The sequence below is a fragment of the Cydia strobilella genome, chromosome 5 (assembly GCF_947568885.1).
Source record: "Cydia strobilella chromosome 5, ilCydStro3.1, whole genome shotgun sequence".
Classification (NCBI taxonomy): domain Eukaryota; kingdom Metazoa; phylum Arthropoda; class Insecta; order Lepidoptera; family Tortricidae; genus Cydia; species Cydia strobilella.
Window position 1 is genome coordinate 8,344,159 of NC_086045.1, and position 19,153 is coordinate 8,363,311.

The 19,153-nt window shown below is 38.3% G+C and overlaps 1 protein-coding gene across 1 annotated transcript in view; it reads right to left on the reverse strand.

Moving 5' to 3' along the window:
• Nucleotides 1-10,422: 10,422 nt before the first annotated feature.
• The window catches only part of LOC134741406 (uncharacterized), a 73,623-nt gene continuing 64,892 nt past the window's right edge, over nucleotides 10,423-19,153 (reverse strand). The window contains exons 3-6 of the mRNA XM_063674176.1: nucleotides 15,724-15,897; nucleotides 14,199-15,306; nucleotides 12,563-13,091; nucleotides 10,423-11,921 (exon numbers count right to left, since the gene is read on the reverse strand). Coding sequence (XP_063530246.1) covers nucleotides 10,743-11,921; nucleotides 12,563-13,091; nucleotides 14,199-15,306; nucleotides 15,724-15,897 — 2,990 coding nt within the window. The 3' untranslated portion in view covers nucleotides 10,423-10,742. The remainder of the gene's footprint in view (nucleotides 11,922-12,562; nucleotides 13,092-14,198; nucleotides 15,307-15,723; nucleotides 15,898-19,153) is intronic.

Here is a 19,153-nt window from a genome sequence, read left to right on the forward strand (position 1 = left end):
GCAATGAGGGCGAACGCGTATGAATTCACCGCTAGGGGCGCTAGTGTAGATGGTGTTCTTTTCCATAGTTCGAAATGTCAAATGTCACTTGTCACTTCAATGACTGACAGCTGTTCTTTAGTATTTTCATAGTATTTTGGACCACCATCAACAGGGGCGCCAACTGGTGAGTAAAAAAACGATAGCCCTCATTAGAGTCTGTGCGGAAAGAGAAGAGTCGTGGAATGTATGGGAACCAATACATTCTATGATTCTTCTCGTTCCGCACAGTCTATTACCCATGTGATAATTATTATAAAAGGTTCACAAACGACTTCGATTTATGAATGTCACAAGACAAGTGGTTGATTCGATTGCAAGATTGTGACGTTACCGATCAAATCAGGAAGTGCGGACGCGAAAATGCCAAATCTCGATCAGTATGCATGAATCTAAAATTATTGATAAATACGTGTGTCCTGACTGACTGACTGATTCATCAACGCAGAGCCGAAGCTACAAAAGATAGAAATTTGCACACCAGGTTGTATTTATAGTGTACAAGAGACTGTGTACAAAGATTCATAAATTCAACCCCTAAGGGGGTTAAAAAGGGGATGAAAATTTGTATTGGGTACAAGTATAATTTAAGGCTAGGAATTTGAAACTTTGTAAAAAGGTATTTTATTAAAAAACAAGAATACCAATTTCAGCGTTTGAAAATGGTGTTGAAAATTTGTATGGAGATCAAACATTTCTTTGAGCGCGGGACTTGAATATTTTGTATATAGATATATTATTAGAATACTAGAAAAGTAGCTTCAGCGTTTTTCAAAAGTCATCCCTTAAAAGGGTTTGAAAGTTTGAATCCATTACAAATATTTTTAAACTTCTTAAAAAGGTATAATATAAGATTACAAAAAAGTTAAGTCAACGTTTTTGAAAATTCAAACCCTAAGGGGGTTAAAAAGGGGATGTAAGTTTGTATGGGGTTCATATTTTATTTTAAGCTAGAAAGTTTAAACTTCGTTAAAAAGTATTTTATTACAAGAGAAGAAAACTGATTTCAGCGTTTCTGAAAATTCATCTCCCAAAGTGGTAAAATAGGGGTTGAAAATTTGTATGAAGATCAAACATTTTTATGAGTGCAGGACATGAATCTTTGAATAAAAGCATATTTTTAGAATGCAAGTAAAATAATTTCAGTTTTAAAAAATTCATCCCCTAAAAGGGTTAAAAAGGGGTTGAAGGTTTGTATGGGTTTGAAATATTATTTTAAGCTAGGAACTTGAAACTTCGTAAAAAGATATTCTATGAAAAGAGAAGAAGGGGTTGCAAGTATGTATGGAGATCAAGTTTTTTATGAGTACGGGACTTGAATCTTTGTATAAAGGCATATTATTAGATTACAAGAAAGGTAATTTCAGTGTTTTAAAAAGAATCATACCCTAAAAAGGTTAAAAAGGGGTTGAAAATTTGAATCCATTACAAATGATTTAAAACTTCTTAAAAAGGCATAAAATATGATCACAAAAAAAGTTTGATATTTCAACGTTCTTGATAATTCAACCCCTAAGCGGTTAAACCGTTAACCCAGTATTAAATTGTACTGGTAACCACGGTAACTCCAGGTTTATTCAGTTAACCCCGGGTTAGTCAATGGTGCGAGTGGCCCTAAGGGGGTTAAAACGGGGATAGAAGTTGAAACTTGGTAAAAGGGTATATTAAAATAGACGAAAACTGATATCACCGTTTTTGAAAATTTATACCTTTAGTTGGTGAAAAAAGTGTTGAAAGTTTGAATCGGAAACGAACATTTTTGTAAATAGTGAACTTGAAATATCGTAAAAAGACACATTAATAGAAAACATGAAAAGCGATTTGGTATGAAAAGCATACAATTTGGTCACCCTACTCAATGTGCCGTCTTGTCGCATTCTATACAGCGTATATCAAAAGTCATAGGGTGTTCTGTCGATTTCCGTACCCGTACTATACCTGTACTCGTACCTACCTGTATAGCCTCTCGTTAATTACAATAAATAATGTTTAGAAACCAGACGCATTTGCTTTAAAATTCACCAGCAAATCCTGCAATCGAAATTGAACCTTATTCCGTAAAGAACATGGTCCTTCGGATGCTGGAACAGTGATACGTAAAAATAATTCGTTCAATAGGAAACTGGTGTAATTTAGGTAAAATAACATTAAATACATATCAGCATTGCGATACAGCGGGGAAATGCCGCCAGCATCCTTGGTACAATGCCTCAAGGGCCTATTTTAGATTTAAGCTAGTTATTAATTTCGTTTACGTAATACCACTGTATATATTTCGGAAAAAAAAACATATTTAAATGTGGTTAATTAGTTGGATCTGTTGAACAATAGTTATTTGTACAACAAAAGAGGAAAGTTGGTTTTTCTTGCGAGTGTTTATTTTGAGTCCCGAGAAAGCGAAAGATGCTATAATTGAATCACGAGCGAAGCGAGTGATTCTAAGGTAGAATCTTAAGCATAGCGAGGGACTCAAAAACACGAGATGTAAAATAACTTTGCTCTCGTGTTGCACACATAATTTTTCACCTTAGTAGTGAGAACATATTAAAGGTTAAAATGTATTTCGAATTACACAGAATAAACAGAAAAAAAAAGTATTATAATATGTACGATACGATACGATACGATACGGGACCGGACCGGACCGGACCGGACCGGACCGGACCGGACCGGACCGTACCGTACCGGACCGTACCGTACCGGACCGTACCGGACCGTACCGTACTGTACCGTACCATAAAAAAAATGTAATAAAAGTATGAAGTTCATGGCCTTCACTAAATTAAAAAGCTACATTGTTTCACTCCCTGGAGTGAGGAAAGTCGCACTTTCCTCACTCCAGGGAGTGACGAAAGTAGGCTTGTTCGAGCTGCTGAGGTGAAAAAGCCTTTACAGTACATATGGTACTACTTTCTCGCACTAGTGCGTAAAGAGCACTTTTCGTGCATATGTCGAAAGTTTAAAGGGCCATATGTACTGTAAAACGTTGTACGATACACGTGCGAATAGGTAATTCGCAACTCGTGTCGATTTAAAACACTCCCTGCGGTCGTGTTTTAATTTATCGCCACTCGTTTCGAATTTCCTCTTTTCCGCACTTGTATCGTAAATAACTATTGTTTCTTTTATGGAGAGACGCCTTAGTCGCGTGCCGAGCGCCTGGCAAAGCAACCATGTCGTTAAAAAGCAACTATCGTGATAGTATTAAGGTTCAAAATGAAACAGCTCATTCTGAGATAACGAGTTTGGGTAATGAAGGACGAACGGTTGCCTGTTTGTGGTTTCAGAATACAGAGCTGCTACATAAATTGGAACCATATAAATAGGACGGTAAAATTTCTTTTTAAACAAGTTTGTACCCGTTCAGTCAGTAGCGGTAGCATTGGTAACCGCTGAACAAAAGAAATAAACGCTTTGTTTAACAGATTAGGGTGAGAGGCGTAAAAATCATTTGGGAAAATTCATACTATAATACCCAGCAGGTAAGGTCGGCCACATCAGTTCATTTATGTATACATAGCCATAACCCCTTTATCTTCAGGGCTGCGCTTACCGTTGGTCCTTTAGCCTCGCGTCTCCATTTCTGGTCCTTCGAACCGGATTCTCTTCTCCTCTTTTCCCTTTTCTCTCCTTATACATTCATTGCGAAGCGTTCTCCTCCCGCACTGCCCCGACAAATATTGCCTAAATTATTCTTTATTAATCGCTCCCGCAGTTTGTGTATTTATTTATATGAGTATTATTATTCGCCGCGCCGCCCTTATAAATTAGTTTCCTACCTAAATATAATTTCTTAACCTTACCGCACTTTAGGTATACGTTTATAAAAGTTTATCCTTATTTATAGGAACATAAATTGTTTTACCGCATACTTAACCCGTCTCCCGCGCTATGTCGAGAGATACAAAAAATATCGTAAGGGTCGACAGCGCGTATTATGAATATGAGTTGGTGATGCTTGAAGCAAAACGCAACATCTTCTTTGAACTCGTCCAGGGCATTTACAATAAGTCGCTAGTTGTTGATACAGATGTAGCGAGTCGCGAGAATTTCCTCGACGCGACGCTGCTGACTATCGACGAACTTTGGTCGGAGTTCAGAGGTGATAAATGAGTATAATCGCACGTTGCTAAGGGCTAAGGCGACTGCTGTCCCTTATTATCAGCCGATTATAGCCTTCGATGATTTGTACTGCCGAATCAGGAGAGTGGTTTAGCCTCTTCGCCGCCATCTTTATAAGGGTGCAAAGTTGTTGTGTAACTCCTCGAGCTAATATTTATACACCAGCAAGCGAGCAAGATTATAAAATTGAACCACAAGCGTGGCGAGTGGTTCGAAATTTTTGATCAAATACAAATGCCGTGAAAAAATTCACACGAAAACTCGATTATATTTTCAAGGGTAGACTTCAATCAAAACCTTAAAAGGTTAAAGTTGGCTCGATAGAAAAACAATCACGAAAACATGTCTAATTTTCATTTATTTTCAGTTGTATTTACCCTGCATACTATAGCAATGTAATTTAAGTAGGTATAAAATAGTTAGTGATATAGCCGAGGGATCTGACGAGTAAAATTTTAAACAGCGGAACAGTTTCATAGTTATTGCGATAAAAGGTAAAAAACCCGCGCAACGGCCATATCTTCCGTCGAAAGTTTTGCGCGGGGCACCATATCTTTTGTTTCCTTCTAATTTCCTAGCTTTAAGCCCCCTCTTAAACAAACTTTAGTACACAGTGAAACACAAAATTTCCCCTTAAATTATCACACCTTTTTCACAAATTGGACCTAAGTGTTAGCATAACTGCACCACCTGATTGATATTGGTATTAATTGGAGTTTACATTGTTATATTTTGTAATAACAACTAACTGAACTACTACTAGTCTGAACTATCTTAGCATATCATCATCTCAGCATCTTAGCACGACCCAACTTTTACTAGATTAGATTAAAATTTTACTCGCCAGATCCCTCGGCTGAATATTTTATACCTATTTAAATTATATAGCTATGATATACAGGGTATACAATAGTGACATACAACTGAAAATAAATGACAATTAGACATGTTTTCGTGATTGTTTTTCTATCGAGCCAACTTTAACCTTCTAAGGTTTTGATTGAAGTCTGCCCTTGAAAATATAATCAAATTTACGTGTGAATTTTTTCACGGCATTTGTATTTGATCAAAAATCCAATATAAATCCTGCAATTTGCGTTAGCCCCCTCTAGCCTTCGTGCCGTGAAACCCTAGCAACTTTTCGAACCACTCGGCACGCTTGTGGTTCAATTTTGGAATCTTGCTTGCTTGCTCGGGTATCAATATTTGGGCGGTAGACGTAAAAAACGTAACATAGCACTGTTGAATTATTTATTGTAAAATAGATTAAATACTCACATTTTGAAGCCCTTTTCACTGATAAGTGCTAATTAACTTGCAAATTCACTGCAGTAGTATTTGTGACACTGTACATGTGTTAATTTCAATAGTCTATTACTTGCTATCCTGCTGGTTACAAAACTGTCAAGTACATAACCTATAAGAGCAACAAAACAACAATGTCAAGCTACACAGATATTGCCGAGTCACAGAAGTCACTGGAGACAAGAGTGCAGAAGATGCTCGATGAATTTGAGGCCAAGCTACACAGGTCGCCGGCAGCGAAGGCAACGGTCACCAGTCTTAGCGAGGAATTTTCAATCTTTAAGGAGCAAACTTTGAGCTTGATGAAACTTCTTGGGAACCAGATTAAAAGCCTTAGCCACGTTCAGGATGTTATGGAGATGAGACATCGGAGAAAGTATCTACTCTTCAATGGTGTTCCAGAGGATCCGGCTGAAACTGCAAGTCTGCGCATCGCTGGCATTATTACTGAACAATTAAAAATCCCCAGCGTCTCAGCTGCTTCATTTAAAGTATGTCACCGACTTGGCAAACCTTCCGAGGGTCGCAACAGGCCTATTCTTGTGAGGTTCACTGATATGCACCTGAAGTCAGCAGTGTGGCAGAAGAAGACCTCGTGTAAGGGAACCACTTATGCAATTTCTGAGTTCCTTACGCCTCAGCGGCAAGCATTGTTTGTGCAGGCTCGTAAAGCTTTTGGGATGAGAAGCTGCTGGTCCATCGACGGCAACATCTTTGTTAAGTTGGCCTCTGGCGGTCGTGGACGGATTGAATCGAAGGAAGATGTTGAGCGCCTGAAGCCTCATAGTGACAATCAGCAAACTGGTTCGTCGTCGACGCCTGACCCCGGCACTACTGATGCGAAGAATGTCGTCTTAGATGTCCCCAGCAACCAGGCCGGCCGATCTCGGCGCGCCGGGAAATCATAGTTTAAGTTTGTAGTGTGTTGTATTCCATTTTTCTCCTGATTCTTTTTTGTTCTTCTTTTCACCATGGCAGTAAGTAGTTCATAGTCCATTTCTTAACATTTTCATCTTCTTACCCGTTTTTTTGTTTATAAATTTTATAATTTTAATTGTTTGTGCGCTCACTTCACACTGGCTGTCTGACAGTGACATTGACGTTTGGCACAATATGACATTTTTGACGTCTGTTGAGTCTGGAGAGTTTGAGTCAATGTTTAAACCGTTTCTGTTTACTACACTCGTAATATTATGTCATAATAATCGTGACTTGCTGCCATACAACTTTACTTTGTTTTTAATTTCTGTTAATCGTATACATACTTTGTAATCTCACAAGCTAACCAGCAGGATAAGCAGGGTTTGTGTTTTTTTTTGGCTGTAATTATAATTTATGTATTATAAATATTTGTATTTGCATTGATATATATATATTTATTACGTATTTTAATTATTTATGTCTGACGATGAAACTTTTTATTCTGCTAGTATTGACAGTACTTCTTTCCATTCTGTAGATTCCTTTGATACTTCTCACACTTTGGGCACTCTCGTGTCTCGCGAATTTCTCAACTCCGGGAACTTTAATGTATGCCACATCAATGCCCAAAGTATCCCTTCTCACTATAGTGAACTTATTGAGACATTTCAGTCCGACTTTGTCCATGCCATCTTGGTGTCGGAAAGCTGGTTGAAGCCTACCCTCGACTCTACCTCCTATGCCTTGCCTGGTTATGTGCTGATCAGGAATGACCGAATTGGCAAGGGTGGTGGTGGCGTAGCCATCTACCTTAGAAGTACCATTCCGTACAAGTTGCTTAATTCGACTCCTTCCCTTTACTCTGGCTCAGCGGAATGGATTTTCCTCGAGGTGAATGTTAAAGGCGTTAGGGCAGTACTGGGTGTAATTTATAGTCCCCCTACCGTCGACTACTTTTCTCATCTGGAACGAATTCTTGAGTCCGTAAGTTCTGATTACACACATCACCTGATCATGGGGGATCTAAACACGGACCTTCTGAAAGATACAACACATTCTCGTAAACTCAGGTCACTCCTTCAGTCGGTCAGTTTCTCTCTTCTTCCACTGGATCCAACTCATCATACGGCGTCATCGGACACTTGGCTCGATGTCATCTTTACTTCATCGCCAAGTCTTGTTACCAAGCAAGGTCAGTTCATGGCGCCTGGTTTCTCTCACCATGACCTCATATATGCATCTTACAAAATCAAGGCACCTAAATGCAAACCTGCTCTAATTCACATGCGTAGCTTCGCCAAGATTAATACTGAATCTCTTTTAAAAGACGCCGCTGCTATCGATTGGTCTCCTGTGCTCTCGACCTCGTCAACTGACACTAAGGTCTCTCTCTTTAATGATGCAATTTTAGGGCTTTTCAACAAACACGCGCCTGTTCATACAGTGAGAGTTAGGCGTCCGCCGGCTCCTTGGATCACTGAGGACGTCCGAATGGCAATGAGGAGGAGGAACAGAGCTTTCGGGCTCTTTAAACGTGACCGCGCGGATGACAACTGGAAACTCTTTAAGGCAGCACGTAATCGTTGCAACCAGGTGGTACGTACAGCGAAGCGGCGTTTTATTCACCGTAATGTTTCCTCTTCGTCTATGGCCGATGTTTGGAAATTTCTGCGATCTCTTGGCCTGGGAAAACCCCCCAACAGTTTTAATGGCAGTTCCTTTTCTCTCAACGACCTTAACAGGCATTTTTCCTCCGCTCCTTCAATTGACACCACTATTAAGGCCACTACTCTTTTGAACATATCTTCTTTGCGTTCTCCTGCCACAGATTCCTTTTCTTTCTGTCCTGTCTCTGAATTTGACATAAAGGTCATTATTAAAGCTATCCAGTCAAAAGCCGTAGGTTGTGATGATGTCAGTCGTTGCATGATTGTGTCAGTCCTCGACTGCGTACTTCCTGTGATAGCTGACATCATCAACTCTTCACTGGCCTCTGGTGAATTCCCTTCTCTTTGGCGTAAAGCTTTTGTGATTCCACTGCCTAAAATTAGTAATCCCACTACTCTCAGTAACTTTAGGCCCATTTCAATTCTTCCTTTCCTTTCGAAAATCGCTGAAGCGGTTGTTCATAAACAACTTTCGGTCTTCGTTTACTCGCATAACCTTTTAAGCCCTTTGCAGTCCGGTTTCCGACCAAGTCATAGCACCAGTACTGCGCTTGTTAAGGTAACAGAAGACATTAGGCGGGGCATGGAGAATCAAATGGTCACGGTCCTTATTCTTATTGACTTCTCTAACGCATTTAATACCGTTGACCATGACATTCTCCTTGCCTTGCTCAAACATATCAGTGTCTCTGAAACAGCCCTTAACTGGATTGCTGCCTACTTGCGGGGGCGCCAGCAGGCAGTTCGAGTCAACCGGACTTTGTCTGACTGGTGTGATCTGGCAACTGGCGTGCCTCAAGGAGGTATCTTATCTCCACTTCTTTTTTCCACTTTTATCAATTTTATTACACCTGACCTTCGCTCTTCCTACCATCTGTATGCTGACGACTTGCAACTCTACGATCAGTGCTCCGTGACTGACCTCCCAACTTGCATTGGTAAACTTAACCTGGACCTTTTGCATATCCAGCAGTGGTCTGAGAGGTTTGGCCTCTTTGTAAATCCGTCAAAGTGCCAGGCTATCGTTATAGGTAGTTCCAGACAGTTTGCAAAACTAGACTTGGACGCACTTGCACCTGTAAGCTTTAACGGCTCCCCAATAAGATTTAGTCAGAGCGTTAAAGACTTGGGTGTTCTTTTTGACAATACCCTGAGTTGGAGGGCACAGGTTACTGAAATCAGCCGTAAGGTCATGGGCTCACTTCATTCTCTCAACAAACTGAAACACTTTTTACCGATCAAAACTAAAGTTGCATTAATGAACACCCTTATACTGCCCATTATTGATTATGGTGATGTTTGTTATCCGGACTTAAACGAAGAGCTTCTCGACAAATTGGATCGCCTGATGAATAACTGCATTCGCTTCATTTTTTGCCTCCGCAAATATGATCACATTTCTTCCTTTCGCTCTCAGCTTGGCTGGCTTCCAATTCGACAACGTCGCAATATTCGCTTGCTTTCCACTCTCTTTTCTGTGCTTAACGATCCACACTCTCCTGAGTACCTCAAATCCTTATTTCAATACTACGGCATTTCTCGCGACCGCCAACTTCGCTCTTCTGGCAATATGTCTCTGTCCATCCCTTTTCACCGAACCGGGTTCATGTCGTATTCGTTCACTGTGCAGGTGGCGCGCCTTTGGAACGGACTTCCTTTTAACATAAAAAATGCGCCAAATAAGTTCGCGTTCAAAAAATCCTTACGTGCTTTCTATGCTAGCGGAAAGAAAGTTTCCTAGTGTATTTTTATTAGTTTCATAATGAGTCTCGTCGTTATTTATATATATATTATATATGTATATTATATTTGTATATATATGTGATTATATGTTATTTTTATTTTATTTTTGCTGTTGTATTTGTAGCACCGCCCACAATTTCTCTGCTTAGCCTTAAGGTTGACTGGTAGAGAATGCCTTATGGCATTAAGTCCGCCTTTTGTACTGTAAGGTTTTCTTTTGTGCAATAAAGATTAAATAAATAAATAAATAAATATTAGCACGAAGAGTTTTAATAAGTTGTTGTTGTTTACAACAACAACTTTGCCCCCTTGTAAAACAAATAACTGTTGTGAATTTTATATGAAGTTAGTCAATAATTAAATAATTAAAATACATATTCAATTTTAATTTATTTAATTATTTCTATACGCAAAATTACAAAAATATACAAAAGTACAAATTTTTTGATTTAATTACATATGTATAAGTGTAATTTTAGTAATTCAATCTAATTACAAATATTTATGGTTTATGTACAATGATTTCATTATTAAATACCATTATTTACAAAGCAATAACTAAAATGACATCCATATATTCATATGATTATTTTATCATTGTGCTGTATTATTTCTAAAATCAAAACATTATTATTTCTGTTACCACACGCGCATGAACGCAGCTTCGCACTAAGCTGGGAAACTTTATAAGAAAATAAAATTTACAACTTTAAAGTTTTCGTGTTCCCACAAAGGCCACAAATCTCAACATTCTGCTGCTTTTGCACAGTTTACTGCTCACCCACTCGCAATATAGTTTATCACATGCACTGCAAACAACGACGCACTCGCTTAAAGTTTAGTTTTAAAAAACTTACGTGTTATCATAATCACTGGCACTGAGAGTTCTGCACTATGATTTATACACGTCCAAAATCACACACAGCTTTTCTTAGATTTAAGTATTTATCCTACGTATGGAAAAGGTGCAAATGGCGCGGGGAAATATCCTTGGTAGCCGGCGCTGGGTTGGACGGGCAGCGAGGAAGTTACGTACGACGTCAGCACCGTCGGCACAACTTTAGTCGTGTACAACGTTGTGTACACAGTCTTCGCGCCGAAAGTTAATTTCAAAATTTGGCTGTCTGTCGCTGTTACTTCTGTGTTTATGACAACTGGCGTCGAAGTTACTGAAAACTGTTGAGGGAATAACGGGTTAAGTGGCTGTAGGGGCAGAGCGGGAAGACTGCTGGTGCCGATTTCGTACTCTGTTTTAGTAACTGTAGCTACTGGTCTAGAAATTGTGCTGTGGACAGTGCTTTTGCCGTCGAAGAACGGAATCACGTGGGACTCGTAGATCGTCTCGTATGTCAGGATTGGTTTGGAAGTGGTTACCACGTTAGGGATTTGTGCAGCCGCTGCAGGGTTGAGTAGCCTCAATAGAGCCAGCTGTTGTGCTTGTTCTGGAGTTAAGGCTGGTGTGGGGGGTGTTGGGGATTCCGTCACGTGATTGCCCTTGCTTTGACCGTGGGCCTTCTTTGATCTCAGATGGTTATCTGGCACCCTGTATTTGTCAACTTCAGTAAGATCGAAATCAGATCCAATGTTTGCTAGATCTAGGTCTGGTGGAAAAACTCTACGCGGAACTCCTTCCTCATCTTCATTACTGTCTCCGAAATCTAATTCTAAGTGTAGTTCCGACCCAGCTTCATCGAGACGACTGTTGAATTCCTTTAGTGTTTTGCTGGGTATGAATTGGAAGTAGTCCATTGGTGGCAGTGTTTTAGTTGCTGTGACAAATCTTGTGACTTGGTAGGTTTGAATGAACGTTAGACTGCGTGTTAAATTGACGTCTTTTACTACTGGTAAGATATGCGTTTTTAGCATGTGCTGTGTAGTGCTAAAAGTTTCTGTTATAGTTTCTAACGGAGGAGTTTCCATATCAGAAGCTAATGTTATTGCAGGCAGGGTAGCTATGCTTGAATCTAAATTATGATCTTTTCCATAAGGAGATGCCGTGGCCAGTATATTTTCTGTCAAAGGTTCGTTCAGAGCGCTTGGTGCATGAATAACTGCAGTTGGTTCGATACGTTTTTGAATCGTTGACGTGACGGTGATAATACGAGTATTTTTAACGCGTCCAACCTGTAATAAAAAAAGATATATTAAGATAACACAAACTAAAATATTTTCATAGAAAGTAATTTAATTTGTTCTTAGAGTATTAATGGCAGCGCCATCTCTCTTCCCTAACCCCTAATCACTTGAGTTGATTCGGTTAGGAGGTCGAACTATACTGTTCTACCTTAGGGATGGCCAGGGGGCGCCACAAGCCTTCAGGAAATTGTCATATACTTGGAAATTTTCGACCCATGCCACCGTGACCGGATGGCCGAGCGGTTCAGGCATCTGTCCGGTAAACAGAGGACGCTGGTTCGATTCCAGCTGGACACTGGAGGCCTCGGTCATGTTTTCCTTCGTATATGACATTTATTTCCGTTAGAGTTTAAATAGTAGCAAATATAGTAGTGCGTAGCGTCTACTTGAAATAATAACACAAATTAAAATATTTTCATAGAAAGTAATTTAATTTGTTCTTAGAGTATATATTAAGATGTTAAAAAGTATGTACAGTCAAGGGCATAAATATATATATACGCTCTGACACCTTAGAGAATAAAGTCGTGTTCACAAATTTTTGAGCCATTTGTCTGTATCGATATTTTTGCCTACGACTGTACATAATGTGAAACTTAATTAACGCCTCTCTTTAACACTTATGATACCTGGAAAGTGTAGGGAGACTTAATCGTAGCGATTTCATAGTAAACATCTTTAAAGTCAGCAGGTGTTGATATTTCAACCTTTAATGTTTCTACTGGTGGAGGTTTCTCTATAGAGTTATCGTCGGCATCGTTTTCTAGCAAAGAGCTAGCGCCGTTTTGAGAGCCTTGCAACTCGAGATCATTGTCGATTTTTGATTGAGATGATACATCATTGGAATTGATGTCCTCTAGGAGTGGGTTGGAGTTGGGTGTCGTTTGTTCATCATCACCGATCATTTTTCTGATTGTAACCTTCGGTTTAGGGCTTGTTTTGTATTGCCAACGCCCTGAACCTGGGGTACGATTAAGTTTGAATTTGTAGACGCTGGTGGATGCAACAGGAGTAACTTGTTCAACTGGTGTGGCTTGCACACGAGGCTTAAATCCACGTCTCGATTGATTATCGTTGTTTAAAGGTGTAACGATAGTCTTATGGCCGGAGTTACGATTGCTCTTTCTTCTGTTTGAAAATGATGGAGTGGCGGATTCACTAAAACAAAAATGATAAACTTCAGTATATGTAATTTGTTTAATTTGTAACCACAACCAGTCCTCAGAAAATGTGACTATTTATTCAGCAAACATTATTAAAAAATATATTTTGTATCTATCTTGTGAGTTTTGTTGACATTAAAATAAAAAACTGAACTATTTAATTATCACAGAACAATACAATGTTGTATCTTTGGACGTTTGCTAATGTTACACAATTACTCAAAAATGGCTGAACAGATTTGGATGAAACTTGACACGCAAACATTTATTAACCTGTACCAAAACGGTATACTTGTTTTGAGTATCCGTTGAAAGTACTGAGTAAATTTTGTGTAATGATGTGTCAATTAATTCAATTGTATGGTCCCAATTACATAGGCTCTTTTTACGAAAAAACCGGCCAAGTGCGAGTCGGAGTCGCGTTCCAAGGGATCCGTACATTACACAATTTAAACAATGTATTTTTTATGTGAAACGTGAGTGAAATGTCTTTAAAAAAACCCGTAGCGGTCGGATCAAAAACTAAGTAATTAAGTCCGACTCACGCTTGACTGCACATTTCTAATAGGTTTTCCTGTGATCTATAGGTAAAGATCTATTTTGTGTATTTTTTTCGAAATTTTTGACCCAGTAGTTTCGGAGATGAAGAGGGAATGGTCATTTTTTGTCTATTTTCTTGAATAACTTCTAAACTGTTTATCCTAAAATTATAAAAAATATATATTTGAGATTCTCATAATGAGCACTTTCATTTGATATGTAACGCGATATAGTTTGAAAAACTTTATTTTTTAATTTTCTTGTTTATCCCCTAAGTGGCCCCCGTGTTTAAAATTAATTTGATTACGTTACATTGTCCGTCTTTGGGTCACAAACTTACATATGTGTACCAAATTTCAACTTAATTGGTCTAGTAGTTTCGAAGAAAATAGGCTGTGACAGACGGACAGACAGACAGACGCATGAGTGATCCTATAAGGGTTCCGTTTTTTCCTTTTGAGGTACGGAACCTTAAAAATTTATAAAAAAGGAACGTTTCAAAAAAAAAGTAGCCAGATGAGTTTTTTTTTACTCTTAACCCGTTGTATTGTACCCATCTTACCTTTGAACTCGTTGGGCGTGCGATGAATTACGGTTTTTGAATTTTTTGCTTGATGCTGGTGAAGTATCATGATTATCGTTGTCGGAATTGCTTTGAGGGCGATGTCTGTTTTTGAATGAACTGCCATTGGATGGTTGCCTTCGAGGTTTACCATTAATAGTTTCTTCATCGCTGTTTGACGGTGTTGGTTCTAAGTTATGTCTATTATTATTTTTAGGTATTGAAGGTCCGACCGTTTTCAAAATTCTGTGCGTTTGGCTTGGAGAAATTTTTGCTCTATGACCCGGCGATTGTAATATTTTCGAGTTGCTGTTTAAGACTTGGGCGTATTTCCCGGATATAAAGGTGCCAATAACGCTAGTCTCATGTACGGTAGTTAGTCCATCCTTAACTATAGTCCCTCCGAGAGTGGTTACGAGGCCAAGTGGATGCTCGTCATCATCCGGAGGAGGAGCTGGCTGGTGCACTCTATGTTTAGAACCATGCTTTGGCTTTTGGCCGGGGACCTTGGATGGTCTTAAATTGATAACCTTGTATGTTTCTTCGACAAACTCTGATGGTTGGCGCGATAGGAAATCGTATTCCGGTTCACCAATATTATTGTTAGTGATCAAAACGGCCGGTTCATCCTCGGGGTTATCCGATTTAATTTCATCGACGCTGCTTACTTTTGAGTTATATACAGCGGACTGTGGCGAATCATGTTTTACTTCAACTTTGCTACTCAATGTAACAGGTTTGTTTTTAGAAGCGTCAGGTTTCGACTTTTTATTGCTAGACTGAGAAATTTTTGGGTTTTGGGGAGGCGGTTTTGATGCTGCACTTTCTACAATTTTAGGTGGACCAGCTACAACTTCAACTTTCGTTATAATCGGTTTCTGCTCTTTAGCGACAGATTTTGGACTATTAGATACTTTGTCTTCTTTTTTCGAGCTAACTACAGATACAGCGCTGGAAACGGCAGGAGGACCAGTGGGCTTATTAGTTTTGTCTTTGTTCGCTATTTTGCTTGGCTTGATAGCTTCAGGTTTTACACTTGTAACTGATGGAGGCGGTGGTTTAGTTTCAATTATGTTTTCTTGAACAGATTTTTCGGTGCTTGGTGGTTCTGAAATGAAAGAATATACTGTTAATTTAATTACTTGATACGACTTTCGTGACAGATTTTACTATTTACAGAAATCACTCGTGTAGGCAGTTAAAGGGATTTGTTATTTTCTACATTAAATCATTGATAAACCCATCCAAGTATTGAACCAAGTTAAAAAGTGAAGTGAAAATTTAATTCGTTGAAATTTACTCATGGACAAATTTAGAGGAATGCAAAAATAAAGTTTAATTACTGGATTACAAGCACCTAAAGTAATTTCAAAATTAGTAATTAAACTTTTTATTTGCGTTCCTCTAAATTTGTCAATGAGTGTAATAAGAATTATATTCAAGATACATGTACCTTGTATGTATAAGCAAAAATATATGCAAACAAATACTCTAAATAGCATAGGGTTATGAAAAATTCTTTGACCTGGTGGCGGAGCTGACTGAGGCGAGAAGACCATGACAGTATTGCCTATTATTGTCGTGAAGTCCAGAAAGCCGTAGACGGTCTGGGTGAGGTACTGCCCGGCTGCAGGCGGTGGGCTCGGCGGCTGAGGCGCTCCACCATCGTAAACTGGTCCTTCGGCTAGAACTATACTACCTGAAATTCGAAAGTAATTTTGATTACTTAAATGTAATGCAAATCTAGTCACTTACTTAAACAGTTCAATCATCACATCACAATTGTATAATTTATTAAAGTAGGTATGCGTAAAACATGTTCTTGTGTCCTTATTTACATTTAAAATGTAAAAAGCTTGAAACAAAGCACAGAGATAAAGAAGATAACCAGTGTCGGCATTACTTCAGAGCCATTTGTCGGCAAATGATCCGTAATAGTACCTTCATATGGCTTAAAAAAGGGTGTTACTCGTAGCGTCGTAGCAAAACAAAGTCATTGGCGAGATACGAGTGTATTCAGACTATTTAATGACGTGTTATGCTGTTTAGCGTTGTATTAACTTTTGATAAAAATATTTGAGGTACTCATATTTAACGACAAACCGATAAATGTTTTTTTTTGCCTTGTTATTGTTTGTTTCCCCCTACGATTACGATTAAGACTTTTGGCGCCACTGACGTGGTGCGATCTATTTACGCCTCATGTCTATACATTTTTATCGTTCAGCACACTGCTAATATAAAAATAGTTGGTATCATCATACCATATCAACGGTTAACTGTTAAACTTGTAAAGTACGCACAACGAAAACTGAAAAACTGTAACCCGGCCATCAATTTGGTCATAGAGAATCTCCTCCTCCTTTTTAAAAGTCTGTTCGAATGTAGCTCGGACTGTAAGGACGACTATTAATTAATAAAAAGGTCCAGATTTAGGTCACAGTATAAGTTGGTCTTTTTGGACCAGTCAAATCTCGGTACATCTAGGTATATTTGCTAGTGTAGGTATTCGTAACAGGCAATTTACTGGTTTTTGCTCACGGACCGCTTATTTATTTTTGTTCGAAGTTTTACTACGGCAAATATATTTTACGTCGCCAACATTTTGATTTGTCTCTATGCCTGCCTTGTATGCCCAAATTATAATATATATCCCCAACAAAAATATTTATCAGCGTATTAACCAAAACGGTCTTCAAGTTTTAATTACCAATTTAATGCAAATGTGTATCCCAAATATATTTTTACTGCCTAAAAAATATGTCCTAAAAAAAATTGTTTGTTTCTAAAATAGTAGATCTGTCAATAAATAAATAGATTTGTACCTTAATATTAAGAAAAAATAACAACAGGGTTCAATTAAAATAGGTAATCTGCTTGACATATACAATAGTTCTAAAAACCGAATAAAAGCACGAGGGTAACCTTGTGGTCTTGTTTGTCCTACTCCTAGTGTCGTTACAAATCCGGAGCCACCGCGCCGCCGAAGAAGTGCAGTATGAAAGTGCTTACAGTGACCCCGTAAGTAGGCCATAAGTCTAGGAAATCCATAGTGACTTGGGTAAAGATTATCTATGGCAAATTATCAATAGCCATACCACCTGAGACTATAGGTATATATAGTTTTTAAATTATTTAAGTTGATCATTAATTTTCGGACCCTCGAAGTGAGCACATCGACCACGCGTAATTAGCTATCAGTGACACGGTCAAGAAAAAGTTTGTTGACGGCACATATTTCGAAATTCTTTAATTGTTATCGATTGCATCATTATGGAAGTTGTAATCAAAGGTATGTACTATGTATTACTATTGATTGGTATTATTAGCATGGTATTTATTTAATAATATCAAATAGCATAGCTATTTGTCTACGTGACCTCTTAATGTTACCAAGTTATTTACTACTACAAGTATTCACGGTAGCTTTTAAAAGTACGGGGCCAAATGGAGGCAATAATTTTATATACGTCGTATTGCCCATAAAGCGTAGTTGTGGAATCATTGTATTTTGTCGGCCAAGTCTTGCCGTACTGAAGGCTATAAGCCCTCTACGAATTTCGTAGCACCCGGTACGAAATTTTAGTTGTGTTTTTACCAATCTTGAAACGACGATTTTTGTTTCTTTTCTGGTACTTTTTTTCACTGCACCTTTTCGAGGATGCACATATTTGAATTGTGGTGCGCTAACGATGGTTCATATATTGTCAGGACACGCAATATTCTCCAAATACTTGTGCAACAGCTAATACCAGAAGAGGTTGAAATGAAAACGTTAATGTTAGCAGTCTATATAATCGGCTTAATAGTTTAAGTAGAAGTTTATCAACATTTTGGAAGAAAGAGTAGAAATACGGTTACAGTATTTAACAATCAATAGCTGAATATTATGAGTTGTTTAATAGTGTAGAAGCCGTACACTTACATATATAGGTAGGTACGACCTCGTCAACAGCAAGTGTTTTAGTATAAACTGAAATCGATGTCATATATTAAAGAAAAAGTGACGAAGCCCTCCAGTGGTGAACGCCGGATACGAACCGGCGTCTTTAGCAATCCGGGCTAACGCCTTGAACCCCTAGGCCACTTCGCCACGGCGGAACCCGTTCCAATTTCTAGACTATATGCCATCTTACTAAGACTAGGCGTTTTTGACCAGCTCTAAGGGCAAGCAGTGCGCGCTTGCACCTCCTATACGAATTCCTTACGGAATTACGATATAGCGAGAGAGACTGGTGCTGCCATCTATACACAACTTTGGGAACAAATCAAATAATTTTATAAAATATTTTGATTTGTGTTTTTAAGTAGTCGTATATAAATTATAAACTGAAATAGATGTCATATATTATAGAAAAAGTGACGAAGGGCTCCAGTGGTGAAGGCCGGCGTTGCATAATTTATACGATGTTAGCATCTCTGTAAATATATAAGTTTTAATGTTAAATATAGATTTTTTACACTACAATTAATGAAAACTATTTGTTTCAATATGTTATTGAAGAATACGTTGTAAAATATTTTACAATGCATGTGCTCGAAAAGTCCGTTTCCTACGGAGCCATATCATGCGGAAAGTACTACTTTTCCGCACTAGTGCTTTTTGTTTTCAATTTTTAATAATTAATTTTTAATAATTTTTTATTTACTCGCACAATGCATAGTAAAATATTGTATGATACACGTGCGTAAAGATGATTTCCGCACACACACTTGACATCACACACTTTCCTACACTTTCCGCACTTGTTGCATAAATAGCTATTTTATTTGTATTTTTATAAGGCTTTAAAATTGTATGTTTTTCGCATATTGTATATATTTCGTTGTTATCAGTTAAAAAAAATTAAATGACAAAATACACAAAGTAAAACTATTTATTACTTGTTTTTTGATTAGATCTTTAAACAACAAACACGACCATATTTTTATTTTGTCACTTTCTCCATACAAGC